Genomic DNA, 16,581 nt, shown 5'->3' with positions numbered 1-16,581 from the left:
ATCTACTTTAATAGTTGAAACATAATATTTTCTAATGTCTATTTGTAAAAAAAACCTCAGCTTTTGGGGTTTTATTAAAAGATCAACATAAAATTTTACGACTGGAATTTCATCTTTTAATTCAAAATTATTGTTGGCTTCAAAATATATTATTGTATATGTTATGCAATGATGCTATACATACTATCATGGGCTTCTTCCGATTTATGAGCAAACATAAGTGTTTAATAATCAAACTTTTTTATGAATGAAATAATTTTCTATTCGGCAGACATTATGACGGTCTTAAAAATTTAAAACGCATTTGACGTGAAACTCATAAATATATATTCTGGCAGGTTTAAACTGACAATGAAGTAGAATAGACAATTAAAACAGGAAACATGTGAACGAGACAACAACCCAACCAAAGAGCATTATAGTGACTTTGATCCAAACAAAGCCTTAATTAATATACAATCATAAGGCAATTAGCTGTAAATATTAAATATTATATACGTTAAGTAATATTATCTTCGGATGTTTTATGGACGCAATCACCAGTTGTTTGTCTTTTCGTCGTTTTCCGTTTTATTTTTGCCAAATGGCGTTGTCAGTTTATTTTCGGGTTGTGAGTTTAATTTTGAATTTTACTTCGCCGAAAAGTAGGAAACATTTTCAAGCAAACGTTTATACACACAAAGCCGCAAGCACGCCAGGCAGAGTTTAAATCTACAAGCATTAGGAAATTAAGTCCTTGGTTCAATACCTTTCCTATCAGAAGCAATCCTGTATCAACTAAGAAAATCATAATAACTAATATTATTAATTCGTATATTTTAACAAATTTGATTCATTTAGGGATAGTCACATGTTAAACTATATTTTCGAAGGTAGAGAGAAAACGGCGGATAGCAAAAAGCATATTGACCGGCAAAAAGCATATTGCACGGTTATTTTTAGAATATCTAAAAACCGATATACTTTGTGACGTCATGCAATGAATTTCAGGATATTGTTTAACGTTTTGAAACAAATGATATCTGCAATCGATTATTTGACGGAAAAAAATCTTCAAATACATAAGATGTCCAAAAAAAAAAGTAAATGAAATAACAACTAATATGTTGTTATTGTCAAGGAGACAATGTAATATCTATAAAGTTCCAACAAACCTAAATGACGACTTTGATACAAACTTGGTCGGAAATTAATAATATAACAAATATAGCCTTTGTATGAGGTCAATACAGGATATATCGACCCAAAGAAGTATATCGACCTCGGACTTCGTCCTCAGTCAATATACTTCTTTCAGGTCAATATTATACAAATATAGCCTTTGTATGAGGTCGATACAAGGATATATTGACCTGAAAGAAGTATATTGACTGAGGACGAAGTCCGAGGTCGATATACTTCTTTGGGTCGATATATCCTGTATTGACCTCATACAAAGGCTATATTTGTTATATTATTAATTTCCGACCAAGTTTGTATCAAAGTCGTCATTTAGGTTTGTTGGAACTTTATAGATATTACATTGTCTCCTTGACAATAACAACATATTAGTTGTTATTTCATTTACTTTTTTTTTTTTGACATCTTATGTATTTGAAGATTTTTTTCCGTCAAATAATCGATTGCAGATATCATTTGTTTCAAAACGTTATAAAATATCCTGAAATTCATTACATGACGTCACAAAGTATATCGGTTTTTAGATATTCTAAAAATAACCGTGCAATATGCTTTTTGCCGGTCAATATGCTTTTTGCTATCCGCCGTTTTCTCTCTACCTTCGAAAATATAGTTTAACATGTGACTATCCCTAAACGAATCAAATTTGTTAAAATATACGAATTAATAATATATCCTTGTATCGACCTCATACAAAGGCTATATTTGTATAGTACATAAGCTCTGTAATATCAACCGGGAGTTATACGCTCCATATACAGGTGCTTCAAGATTGCTGCTATATACACAAGCCGAGAAAAAAAAACAGGAAGTCGAAATCATCACTTTTGTCTTTAAGTTTTGTTCTCAAGCGTAGTATACTACTCCAATTTCAATTAATGTCTAAATGCAAGTCAAAATATACGTTAGCCTGGCTATCCATAAATATTATTATAATTTTGATAGGATGGGATAGATGAAAGCAACATAGACGGTCACCATACTTAGATGCATGATTGTTTATATTAGTTGTTATTATAGCTTTGAACTAGCTGTCATGATTATGATTATGATTATTATGAGTAACTGCGAGTACTATCAGATCTGTACTTAGTGTCTTTTTGTTGTTGGGATGTACTACTACCCGGTCACGTCCACGTGTTTTTGTTATATGTATTTCTAATTGTATCCAGCTGATGAGTTAATAGATATAAGAAGATGTGCTATGAGTGCAAATCAGACAACTCTCCATCCAAGTCACAATATGTAAAAGTAAACCATTATAGGTCAAAGTGCTGTCTTTAACGCGAAGCCTCGGCTCACACCGAACTGCAAGCTATGAAGGGCCCCAACGATGACTAGTGTAATTTATATTAAAAAAAACGAGAACGAGAAACACTTATGAACTACATCAGCAAACGACAACTACTAAACATCAGAAGTCTCTTTCACAAAAAAAACCATTAGACTAAGATTGGTCTACAGTCATGAACAAATCAGTATACTTACGATCAATCTTAGTCGATCATAAGTTTTTTTTTTTGTGAAATCGACTCCAGATTCCTGACCAACCTTCACCCTTATCTGAAACAAAAGTGTAAAATCACAACATAGAAATACACACTATATATAGAATATCAATTGAAATAACTTAACTCAATCAAAAGACGTGAATATACAATGAACTTTCAGGCAGAAGGAATAAATTTGATCTATAAATGACACAATGTAAATACAAAATCAATAAAATAAGCCTTTTTCAACTGATTTTTATAGTTCTTTCTTATGTTTTACTGTTACACCACGCCAAAATAAAACCAATGCAAATATAAAATTCCTAGTCAGCCTTTTACCGCCGGCATATCTTAGAAAATCAAATATCTCGAAAAGAAGCTCCACGACCTATCAACATTTTTAGCTTGTTTGTTCATTAACTAATGCTCTTTCGACTTATATAGTATCAATTTTAAAGTCTTGATTTTTTTAATTTCACCGAAGTACATCCTTAAGTCATAATAACAAGAAAGAACTATGTCAATTGGACCTGCTTTGAAACTATAAATGCCCTTGAATTATTACCAGATAATTATTTTTTCCCCCGCTAGATGAGTAGATTCCATATAATTATATCGTCAAGTAATCGGATTTCCAATGGGGACGTCCTGTGCACCACTTATTGCGGACCGTTTCTGTCTTGTTACAGGTTACAATTTATGACTAAAATTACGGCAAAGATCCATCGAAGCAGATTCTTATACAAAAATCTAATACTTTTCGATATTTGGATATTGGCTTTTATAATTATCTGATATGATTGATTCATCAGATATCTTTATTAGTATATAATATATATGATTTTCTTTGTAAGTTATTTTTCTTGTATATATGTTTATGAGATATTTGTATGTCGATTAGATATCATATTTAATAAACTTATTAGATTAGCTGATCAAGATGTCTTTATACATACTGTTTAATATGGTATCTTATTCAATATATATGATATCTCATTTGATATTCGAGATAACTGATATACTTTTATTAATAGATTATATAAGATATCAGTTTTCGTAACTTTATGAGATATCTTGAAAATAGAATAAATATAAAAACGGCTTGTCATGTGTATATGGTCAGTTGCAAGTGTTAGTATGCATGTGTATATATAAGAGAGATAAGAGAGATAAATGTATATTAAAACATTTCAAGGGCTTTTTTGATATTTTTTTTCTTCCCAATATGACATATACCAAGGATTTGTATAGTGTTACTATACAAATCCTTGCATATACTAACATGATAAAATTAAATATCTTTGAATTATACGTCTAAATTATTTTTGATGTTTATTGTTTTAATAGAGAAATAAAATAAGTTGTGTATTGTATTATATCTCTGGTTATGTGTATGTATGGATTTGGTCACATTCTGCAAACCGTTAGTTTTGTTGTGTTCGGGAGCGACGTACGGATTTTAGATATCCAAAAGGAAATCAACACTGTACACATGCGCGTTTCATTTTACAGAATGGCAACAGTAGTGTTTGGACGTTTTGCCCTTCGTCGAGCCTGTATGCTCGCAAGAAATGCACAGAAAACGCAACATGCATGGAAGAATTTGAGAACAATTAGTGTATCTTCCAAACTTTTTGCACGTATGTAATTCGAAACATAAATAAGGAATGACAAAATAAGAAAAATAATCTTTCTGATGAAACTGTTTTGGATCCTGTAGTGCTGTACTGGCAGTAGACTAGTGGGCCTACCAATACTATATATGATATACATTTTCATAAATATATGATCATCAATTACTTACACGAAATAGCCTAATTAACTTATTATGTGACTCAGACTGTCAGAATTCAGTAACTTTGTCAGTAGTCTTTGTACAGTATGAGGGTAGTAAATTATACACCTTATCGCTAATCCCAGCTGAATTTTTTTACGGGAACCTGTGTGATATCCAGTAATGGCGGACAAATAGCGATAAGGTGTATGCTCTTTACCGTCAGGCGTCAAACAGCCATTTTCAGATCTACTGCTAGCGTCAAATTGATTAAAATTTTTAATAACCGTGATTCGTCAAAATATCCTTATCCTGATTCGTCAGAGGTCTCAAATAATTATCGTTACCATAATTTTGGGAAAATCATTCAATTCTTTCATCATCTTAAAGAAAGTGCATATTTTATCGTCATGCACCAAAAATTACCGTTAAAGTCATTTGGCAAGAATTTTTACCATTAATTTATTTATTATGAAGGTAACCCCATTACCACCCTCCAGTATCAGCAGGTATACTGAGAAAGTAGTTTTATGTTTATGCAATAGTTTCCTTAGACAAGGAATATTAGATATTACACCTTAGTACACCTGCGCAGCTTTCCTGTGACACCTTAAGGCTGAAGTCTGAAGCTATTTATCAGTTGGAAAAATCGCATTTTTAGAACAAATTAATTATTTGGAGTAAATTTCTGCTCTATAGATTTCCTTTCATAAATGAAGTCTGAAATATATCCATAAATAAATGCACTGTATCAAATGCATATAAGAGAACACCTACTTATAAACTGTTATGCGTCGCATACTATGTATAGAGACATGCATTATAAATATAATTTAAAAAAAGGAATTCTTAAAGCTTACTTTGGAAAATTTTAAACTAACTTCATTTCAACAAGTTTAAATTACATGTTCTAAAATAGAGGTACAAACAAACAAAAATGCTCTGCTTTAAAGATTTTCTTTCATAAATGAAGTGTGAAATATATCCATAATAAATGCACCGTATCAAATGCACATATGAGAACACCTACTTATAAACTGTTACGCGTCGCATACTATGTAAAGAGACATGCATAATAAATCTAAATAAAAAAGGAATTCTTAAAGCTTACTTTGACAAATTTTAAACTAACTTCATTTCAACAAGTTTAAATTACATGTTCTAAAATAGAGCTAAGAATTGTTTGTATTGTAGTAAATTTAAGTCTTTGAAATTTTATTCAAATACGCTATTGAACATCACTAAGAGCCAATACATGTAAGTACAATAATGTTGTGTTTTATAAATTAGTGCCTTCAATAAATAAAAGTCGCCATAGAACAGTCTCATTTCATACCGGTATTCGAAATGACTCGTTTCATTGCTATTACAACAAATATGTCATAATACCATGACAGAGAGTTTTGTTTCGGAATATTTTAGGTAAATATACAAAAAGCAAATTTTAGACAATGTACCCTCCTAAGCCTGGAAGTGACTTGTCACATATAGTTAACAGTGTTTTTCTCACAATGACGTTCTACCTTCATAAGCCTGGATATGTCGTGGCTGGTCACATACATGTTGTATGGTGACCGTGTGATGAGACATAATTCACATAAAATACAGGTTAATGCCCTTGTTTTTCTTGTGCTATGGATCAGAAAACAGTTCATATAATATAATACTCTCCTGTTGAAACATATAATAAAGTAAAACATGGCAAAATCTGTATCACATGCCGTATCACCCTCTTCTTTTCTAGAAAAATGAGGATCAAAACAGAGAACTTCTGCATTTCAATTTTTTCTGACATATCCTACTAAATATGGTAAAGTATGATGATCCCTAAAGCGTATATAATGCTTGTGTCATTAAAATTCATATTATATTTGTAAACAAACAATAAGTACAACTGTATTGCACAAATGTAACTAGGTCATTGAGAGTTTAACCCTTTTTTAGCTCACCTGACCTGAAAGGTCAAGTGAGCTTTTCTCATCACTTGGCGTCCGCCGTCCGTAAACTTTTACAAAAATCTTTACTCTGAAACTACTGGGCCAAATTTAACCAAACATGGCCACAATCATCCTTGGGGTATCTAGTTTAAAAAATGTGTCCGATGACCTGGCCATCCAATCAAGATGGCCGCCATGGCTAAAAATAGAACACAGGGGTAAAATGTATATTTTGGCTTATATCTTTGAAACCAAAGCATTTACAGCAAATCTGACAGGGATAAAATTGTTGAACAGGTCAAGATCTATCTGCCCTGAAATTTTCAGATGAATCGGACAACCTGTTGTTGGGTTGCTGCCCCTGAATTGGTAATTTTAAGGAAATTTTGCAGTTTTTGGTTATTATCTTGAATACTATTATAGATAGAGATAAACTGTAAACAGCAATAATGTTCACCAAAGTAGGACCTACAAATAAGTCAACATGACCAAAATTGTCAGTCAACCCCTTAAGGAGTTATTGCCCTTTATAGTCAATTTTTAACAACTTTTCGTCATTTTTTGTAACTTGTACAAAAATCTTCTTCTCTGAAACTACTGGGCCAAATTTAACCAAACTTGGCCACAATTATCATTGTGGTATATAGTTTAAAAAATGTGTCTGATGACCCCGCCTACCAAACAAAATGGCCGACATGGCTAAAATTAGAACATAGTGGTAAAATGCAGTTTTTGCTTTATATCTTTTGAAACTAAGACATTTAGGGCAAATCTTTCAAGATTTAAATGTCCATCAGAATAAGATCTATCCCCTTTCAAAATTTCAGATAAATCTGACAACCCGTTGTTGGGTTGCTGCCCTAAAATTGGTAATTTTAAGGAAATTTTGCAGTTTTTGGTTATTATCTTGAATACTATTATAGATAGAGATAAACTGTAAACAGCAATAATGTTCAGCAAAGTAAGATCTACAAATAAGTCAACATGATCAAAATTATTAGAGGACCCCTTAAGGAGTTATTGCCCTTTATAGTCAATATTGAACAACTTTTCGTCATTTTTGTAATTTGTACAAAAATCTTCTTTTCTATAACAAGGGCCAAATTTAACCAAACTTGGCCACAATCATTACTAGGGTATCTATTTAAAAAAAAGTGTCCTATGACCCCGCCTACCACCCAAGATGGCGGTCATCAGTAAATACAGTAACAGGTGAGCGACACAGGCTCTTGAGAGCCTCTAGTTCAGAATGTATATATATTAGAAATGGATCATGCAAACTAGGGATATATTTACTGAACTTTGCAAAAAATACATGCAACTATATTGGTACATGACATACTATATATAGAGAATAATACATGACAAAATCCATATCATATGTCGTATCATCTTGAGACACCAATGTCAGCCCGAGGGATGATATTGGTCGAGGGTGATACGGCATGTGATACAGATTTTGCCATGTTTTATACGCTTTATTATATGTTTCAACAGGAGAGTATTATATTATATGAACTGTTTTCTGATCCATAGCACTGGGTTACCTTCAGTTCTACTTTTGTCTTGTTTTAAAAGCCATAAAAGAACTGCTCATTTACTTATCCAAAGCACCTGGGTAACCTTACAATTTGCGTGCTGTTGTTTTAAAAATATTTTGTTTATTATTGTATTTTTTTGTGTGTTTTGTATTTTTATGCAGTTAAGCTGCCTTATGCGAGCACCCTAGATTTGTGTTCTGCCCAATAAATGCTGAAATACTTGCCATTGTTATTATCTAGCTGGCTATATAGCTACTATGTTATATATAACTAACTGAACACTTTTTTAATACTTTTAATTCTGGATTACAAAAAAAATTACAAAAAAACCTTAAATGATCGTTGAATCACCCAAAAGTTATGAAGTTGCACATAGGAAGTAATGCTCATTAGGAATCATTATGTAGTTTATTATCGCCTGTGCTTTCGGCTAAGATGTCAAAGAACAATTGTATGAAATATTTAATCGCCGAAAATCTGTAAAGACAAGCAGTAATGGCAAAAGTTGTAGGAATATTGTTTGTCGTCAATACATGTACGTAGTACATGTACAAGTACGTCATTAATCTATTTTATAATAAGTTCAACTGTTCATGCTGTTGGCATCAATTTCAAATAAGAAGACAAAATTTTGGTATCTTTTCAATTTGGAGGCAGGGGTTCAAATTAGCGATGGTCCGAGGTCCTCGATTTTCGACTTTTCCAATTTTTGAATTTCGACTTGGTAACTAGCTACACCCGACGGACCGTCCACTTGAAAGACAATAAAAATAACTTTGCAAACCTTTTCACCAAAGGCAAAATCTCAAAATAAACAATCTCAAAACTTATTTTCATCATTGATATTCATGACAGCGACGTTCATTTTGTTCAACCGCTAGGTTTATACAGAAAATCGCTGACAAATAATGTGTAAATTCGAGTAAAATCGTATCTGACTGACAAAAACAACATTGTAAACACAATAACAACATTGTAAACACAATAACAATGGCTGCCGTGAAGAAGACAATTACAATATCAGATCAGATTCCGGAAGCGGATAAGGATAAGTCCAGGTTTTGGCAATCAACTATAAAAAAATCGAGGCAGGTTACAAAATACATCTATTCATGGTAAATGAATATAAACACTAGAATTGAAAACCAAAAGATAGATGTATAAGAAAGAAAAAGCAGAAAATATTTTATACAGAAACTCAAAATTACTTATGGACAAACAGTGAGTGGTACAAATGTATATATGTTCCTGGTCACATACCAAGATGCAAGCAAATCATATGATATATAGGTGGCTTCCTTTGGGCCACTCTACCCCTCCTGTTTGATAACTTTGAAACAATTGGGATCCCCACCCCTAAACCATATATATTCAAGTACTGTATGGGACAGTATAACTAATCAAATGAAATATAGGGGAGTCCCTAGGGTCAACCTACCACCTCCTGTTTGGGAACTTTGAAAAGGTCGAGATCCCCACCCCTTAAACTATGTATTCAAGTATGGGACAATATGATAAATCAAATGCAATATAGGGGGGACTCCTTGTGGTCACTGTACACCCTCCTGTTTGAGAACTTGGAAATGGTCGAGAACTCGAGATCCCCACCCTTAAACCATATATACTCATGTATTGTACTTTATAACAAATGAAATATAGGAGGAGTTCCTGTGTTCACCCTACCCCCTCCTGTTTGATAACTTAGAAAAGGATGAGATCCCAACTCCTAAACCATACATACTCATGTATGGGACAATTTAACAAATGAAATGAAATATTGGGGGAGTCCCTGTGGTCACCATACCCCCTCCTGTTTGATAACTTGGAAACGGATGAGATCCCCACCCCACCCCTAAATTATATATAAACATGTATGGGACAATATGATAAACAAAATGAAATATAGTGGGAGTTCCTGTGGTCACCCCATCCCTCCTGGTTGAGAACTTGGAAACGGTCAAAATCCCAACCACTACACAATATATATTCATGTAAGGGTCAATATAACTTATTAAATGAGATATAGGAGTCCCTGGGTTCACCCTACCCCTCCTGTTTGAGAACTTGAAAACCGATCCCCACCCCTAAACCCTATATATTCATGTATGGTACAATATAACAAATCAAATGAAATATAGGGGAAGTCCCTAGGGTCACCTTACCCCTTCCTGTTTGAGAACTTGAAAACCGTTGAGATCCCCACCTCTAAACCATATATATTCATGTATGGGACAAAATATCATTTACATTTACTATGGGCAGGTCAGTCAGACCTCACCTTTGATCCCTGTAGTAGAGAACATTTGTCTGATTTGTGTCTCGTAACTTTTGTACTATAGAACACAAACTCAGTTTTCTTTCCAGGGAACCAGTCCATTCATACTATTACATGTTTGTACTAAGTCAACTTGTACTACTAACAGTCATTTAAAACCATTTTACTACCAACTATTACATCTGCAATTATTGCGAACTTGTTCCAATGCAGACTCACCATAAAAAATATACATTGATATATGCATTGCTTTTGAAACCTTGATAACATATAAATTATTTGCCTTAATAATTAATTCATTAAATAAACATTGCCACAGTTTTCATAACTACATGTACAGTGTACGTTTGCCTGCCCTTACGTTTTTGGTTAACTGTCTTCAGCGCTTACAGCGCTTTGATTTATAGTTGCATTTAGTGTGCCAAAAAATATGAAAACTTGACGTTCGTGACGTCACATGTGCATACCAAACAATGACGTCATTCAATAAAATGTGTCACGCCCAAATAACCGTTCTATAAGACCTATTTTGAGGGAAAATATTTCTTAAGCTTACATAAATAAAAACTGACTTTATGTAATAAAAAAAATAAAAAAAGTAGGGGTGTGATAAAGCAGTGGTCTCGCTAGCCCAAATTAGAAGGGCGCCGCGCCCTGGGTGCCTTCATCCGCGCCCTTCTGCCCTGACGTCTTTTTCCAAAATTATCTTGTGCCGTTTTGGTAAAATTTTGTTTCATCGATTTCTGATCTCCAAGTTAATTACATATATGACACCTGTGTGATTGCCCCCAGGTTAATCATGTCATTACAATCAATTACAATGATAAAGACTTCAAAGGTGTTAATAACTAGGTAATTTAATTAGGACAATGTATCTTTTTGTCATACTTTTGATGAATGTGTCAACGAGTGTGTTTAGCTTGGGTCGGCATTTTCGATCTCCAAGTCACAATGGAAGAGCGTATATAAATGAAGACTTCCATGACTTTAGAATTGAATTTAAGTCATCAAAATAAAACTATGCCTTTACAGAAATGCCTTCCATCTCAACTTGTTTGCGACAAGCAGAGTTTTTAATTAACTCAAACGTGGTGGAAATTGATTTTGGAGTTACTTCCCCTGTTTTAGCTTATTACAAATTTGTGTTCTAAAAATATTATCTAGTATCAATAAAAGGAATAAATTACCAATTGAATATATAATAACATAATAATGTTACCTTAAAGATATTAACTGTCTTTGAACATATTAAAAAATATATATTGCAATTTCTACTTGATAATTATACTTTAAGCAATCCATGTTCTAAAGATTGTTAAATTAGTTAGTAATGCTCTCAGTTTTCTAAATAGCTGTAATTTTTATATAGATAAAAAAAAACAAAAAAAACCACATATTCTTTGACAATGGGTAGAGTGAAGTTAAACTGTAAAAACATAATAAGTTGATGAAGATGTACTATATCATTCATAACTACACAAACAATGAAATAAAGACTATAGTTGAAAAGCATCTTTATTTAAAAAAAAAAACATATACAGTAAAAAAAAAAAAAGAGATTCGTTAACTCGTGATACACACAGAAACGTAGACAAAAAAATTAGCAGTGCCTTTTCTTATCATAAAAAGTGCCCTGCCCTCCACTGGCACCCTGCCCCTTTTGATTTCTAGCTAGAGCACTGTAAAGGGTATGCGATAATTAGATGTTTTTGTGTTCTGTTAAATTGTTCCTTTTAAAATTGTTATACGATGATGACTGATGTACCCATATTTTGACTATTTTATTTATTGTGTCTGTTTAGTTAACGCATCAATGTAAATTTAACGGAATTTGATGAGACTGTCATCAAAGTTAGAGGGTTAACGCTATAAAACCAGGTTTAATCCACCATTTTCTACATTTGAAAATGCCTGTACCAAGTCAGGAATATGACAAATTCTTGTCCATTTGTTTTTGATGCGTTTTGTTATTTGATTTTGCCATGTGATTATGGACTTTCCGAATTGATTTTCCTCTAAGTTCAGTATTTTTGTGATTTTACTTTTTAAACAGCAGGCTATTTATCAAATATTCAAAACTACTGTATTTACTACTAAACATTTGATAAATTAATATATAGAGTTTTGTAAAATAACCTTGTTAAATCTTTCATCAAATTGCTGTGTCATTTGGAGAAAGAAAGCATTTATTGATCTTTGAAATAATTTACTTTTAACTAATTCTAAAATATGTAATACTTCCAGAGAGATATTTCACAGAGAAGCATGAATGGGTTGATGAAGAAAATGGTAATGGAAAAGTAGGCATAACAGACTATGCACAGGTAAAATAAGATAAATGTTGTTTGTAGTGGTAAGGTTAAAGTTGACTTGTCAGGTTATAATAGGCCATCCTATTTGATACTATTTTATATTTTAGAACAGACCTTAAACATGTTAAATGTTATATGTCATGTGATACATATTTTACATTTTCAGTCAACCTGAGAATGCTTAGTTTTGTTTTATTATGAAAATAGATTGTAATTTTGTTTAATTAAACCTGCTCACACATTGTAAGAAAATGACACCTACATGTAGTATATAGCCTTATGAACTACAAATGTATACATGTATATTGTTTGGAATGTGTTGAATCATGAATTGATTTGCTGTGTTCTTTTAACATCCTTATTCAGGGGGATTTAGAGGGGGGCCTAGGGGGCCTGCCCCCCCCTTTTTTTGGGAAAAAATTTGGTTGCTTATATAGGGAATCATTGAAGCGTGACTGGAGCGGGCCCCCTCTTAGGTCAGTCAGTGGGCCCCCACTTATGAAAATTTCTGGATCCGCCACTGTTATTGATTTAAAGTCATCTTTTCCATGAAGAAAGCAAACTCATGCATGTCATGTGCATCAATCTTTTAGCATCCTTATCGATTTAAAGGGGCAAAGTAAACTTGTGTCCCTTAAGATGTTATGTCGGATATAGGTGCAATGACAGTTCAGAAAGAACAATGTTGATATGAAGGTTAGGTACTATCTGTATTTCAGGGATGTTTGGTTTGTTTCAGGATAAACTAGGAGAAGTAGTATATGTACAGTTACCAGAAATTGGAACAGAAGTGGAATTGGATGGTAAATATGAAAAAGAAGCTGTGGTGTGATTGCCAATGAAACAACTCTCAACAAGACACCAAATGCCACTGTTTGCAATTTTTCTTACAAAATACTGCTTGTAACCATACAATAAAACATTATCTGTACTATGGATTTTGTTATACCAAATTTTCACTGTTAATACCAATGAATTTGAAAGGGCACTAGCTGTCAAATTCATGTTCACCGATTTGACTCAAATTCTCATATCATTTGATTTATAACAATGTAAAACATTTATCCAAAGTATTAAAGTCTAAAATAAATAATTAAATTAACTGGGCATGGGGATGATAATACATAGCTTTTATTTGTGTGTATTTTAGTCTAGACGCCATCTAATTAAGTATCGAGTTGACCTCCAAAGTCATCTGATGACTATATAAGCGATGTAAATATAAAAATAGATATAAATAGATTAAATGAAATTGTGCAATTGGAATTTTCCAGAAAACTGGTACTATTTACTTTGTGAACTTTTACATCATTTAGGTTTTAAAATACATGTATAACTCTTCTATAATTTCAGGTGAAGCAGGTATACTAGAAAGTGTGAAAGCTGCTAGCGAAGTTTATTCACCCGTGTCAGGTGAAGTTGTAGAAGGAAACAATGCTGTAGTAGATAACCCAAAACTTATAAATGAATCTCCCTTTGATCAAGGTAAGAATTATTCCCTCAGTTGTTCAAAATATTGTCATTTATAGATTGATATAAACGAAATGGGACAGCAACCAAAACAACATATGTACACTTATAGAATAAACCAGTTTCGAGTTCATCCTTCACTGGAAAAAACTCAATTATGCGCGCCTTTATGACGTCATTTACCAGATAGAGGGGATGGCCTGTATCCCTGCACTATTAACGTTAATCTAGCGTCTTAGTGATCGTCATTATGCAGGATAAACTAGAAATAATGTTTGTTTTGTAAGTACCTAAACACAATTCCCTAATGACAGCAGTGCTGATTGTCAATTATGAGAATTTGATTTGCTGAATAATTCGTGCAATATAGCATTATAGGTTTCCAACCACTAGCTCAACATTGGAATGGAAGTGACGATGCCCCTAAACGCACGAATAATGTTCAATAATACCAGTTTTTGACGGAAATGCATCGAAATCGAAAGTTGTCGATTGAAATGTAAAAGGTCACATTAATCAATGAGATAATAATTTTCTAAACTTTTAGATTTGCAGAATTTTAAAGTTTTTTTAACCTGTAAGATGTGAATATATTATTGATGAAATTATTTTTTATTATTACAGATGTATAATATGTTTTTCTAATTAATTACAGTTGATCTTTGGGAAATAATGTCAATATTTTCTGATGATCAACAAAAAATCATGAATATGTCATAAAGGAGGCTCGCAGATACAAAAATTTCAGCAAAATATTAAACATTTGTTTTTTCATTACAAGTTTTATCTATTACAATATTAGTTATTACTTTATGATAAGAAACAAAAATCCACCAAAAAAAATCAATTTTGTTTGTCAACAATTAATGTGATTTGAGTATTGATTTATTTCCCTTTGCTGTGATGTTGGAAACTTAGCCCAATTTTTCAAAAGTTATTTTCTGACTGGAATCTATAAAGTATCTATTACCAGTCTTACTGTACCACATGGTAGAAATTAAAAACTTGTTTCATATTATTACAGGTTGGTTATTTACAGTTAAACTAAGTCAACCAGAAGAATTAGAAGCTTTGATGACTGAATCTGCATACAAAAAATATTGTGAGACATTGGAATGATGTTGGACAATCGTAGAAACCATGTTATGTACAGATCTAAGGGGAAACACAGTGCTTTATACTTTATTACTCATTGAATATTTTTATGAACCGTTACTGGACTATTTATGTACTTTCAGAATTATTATGTATTTCAGTTCTAACATGAGTTTCCCATGAACCGTTACTGGACTATTTATGATCTTGTTTATTATGTACTTATCATATATATAAGTTTCCTGTCTTTATATATTTATAAACATCTTAAAAGGGATTTATATAACTGATTATACTTTTTAGAAACGATGTTATTGAATAAAATTCAAATTATATTAAATCACTGACGATTCTTTATTGCTTCAATTTCTCCAAGAAAACGCTTATTTTTGTATGTTAATTTTTTTTATGGAATGATGAAAATGTTTTTCACTATTTTTCCATGCGTAAAGCAGTTATTTCTTTTCATTCCAGGGCAGGGGATTTATGGGATTTTTTCTTTCATGAACCATTATCTTTTCTCAAAGAGGTCACAATAATATAATTGAAAGAGTTGACCTCAATTCACACATCATGTGATGCAACTTTGAAATATTTTTGTATATTTGCTATTAAAAGCACTTAATACTGCAGGATTTTAGATAATATTCCACATCCAATATGAAAGGCCACTGTGTGAAAAAGTGCACCTTATTTATATGATGTATTATTTTGTTCATGGTAATTGAAAGTATAACTCATCATGATTTAAATTGGCATTAGACAATTTCCAGTGGCATTTGAATAAATAGTTTTTTTGTTTATAAAATTGTATAACATTATAACTGAGCAAAGGGACTGTTGAAAATTAAAGGTATTTTTAGAACTGTCTTTGAGTATGAAAGCTAAATCCTTTACAAGTTTTGTTTGAGAAATTGTACCCTGTAGTACTTCATCCTTTCATGACCTATCATATTTGTTTTTGGGTGTTTTGAATTTTTTTGAATAACTTGATTTTGTTTTAATATCTTACCACGAGACTTGATAATATTTGTTTGGTAGATCATAGTTGTCACTATTCTTTGTACTTGTAATGCAATGTATAAATCATTGCAAAGATAAGAGATTAACTACAAAATTTATCATAAGAAAGAAGTGCTATTGTTTAGTTTGTCCAAATATACCTGTAATATTTGCTGCTGCACTCATAATCAACCATCTACAAGTCTGTCATTGTTTTACATCACTTGCATGTGAGTATATGGTATTAACTGAATAGGTTGGAAAAATAAAGTGACATTTTTAAATATTTTAACTTTTCATTTCTACTGGAAGACAAACATAGCCAATTTTATTCAAAATGCAATTACATTAATGTAAAAACAAGTCAATAGAAAATATTAACAACTTGTATTCATAAAACTGAGTAAATACATTTGTAAACCCTTCGGAAATTGATGTGACTCACATAAGTAAGAGGTTTAGCTAGCTCAGGTTTAATCACCATTTACAACATAAGAAAACGC

General features: G+C 32.1%; 1 protein-coding gene across 1 annotated transcript; it reads left to right on the top strand.

The window, feature by feature from the left end:
• The first annotated feature begins 4,147 nt into the window (after positions 1-4,147).
• LOC139524160 (glycine cleavage system H protein-like) lies at positions 4,148-16,364 on the top strand. Its single transcript, XM_071318772.1, has 5 exons — positions 4,148-4,312; positions 12,444-12,523; positions 13,251-13,314; positions 13,865-13,996; positions 15,006-16,364. Exons 1-5 carry the CDS (start codon positions 4,165-4,167, stop codon positions 15,098-15,100), a joined length of 519 nt encoding a protein of 172 aa, XP_071174873.1. The 5' UTR covers positions 4,148-4,164; the 3' UTR covers positions 15,101-16,364.
• The last annotated feature ends 217 nt before the right edge of the window (positions 16,365-16,581 follow it).

Source organism: Mytilus edulis, chromosome 5, assembly GCF_963676685.1.
Source record: "Mytilus edulis chromosome 5, xbMytEdul2.2, whole genome shotgun sequence".
NCBI lineage: Eukaryota > Metazoa > Mollusca > Bivalvia > Mytilida > Mytilidae > Mytilus > Mytilus edulis.
Note: the sequence above shows the minus strand (reverse complement) of the source record. Positions and strands in the feature narration are given on the sequence as shown.

Bases quoted from the DNA above. Each gene is read 5' to 3' on its own strand.
- LOC139524160 (XM_071318772.1), top strand. From the start codon at position 4,165: ATGCGCGTTTCATTTTACAGAATGGCAACAGTAGTGTTTGGACGTTTT. The intron at 4,313-12,443 runs GTATGTAATTCG...TAATACTTCCAG, and splicing joins ATCTTCCAAACTTTTTGCAC to AGAGATATTTCACAGAGAAG. The intron at 13,315-13,864 runs GTAAATATGAAA...CTATAATTTCAG, and splicing joins AACAGAAGTGGAATTGGATG to GTGAAGCAGGTATACTAGAA.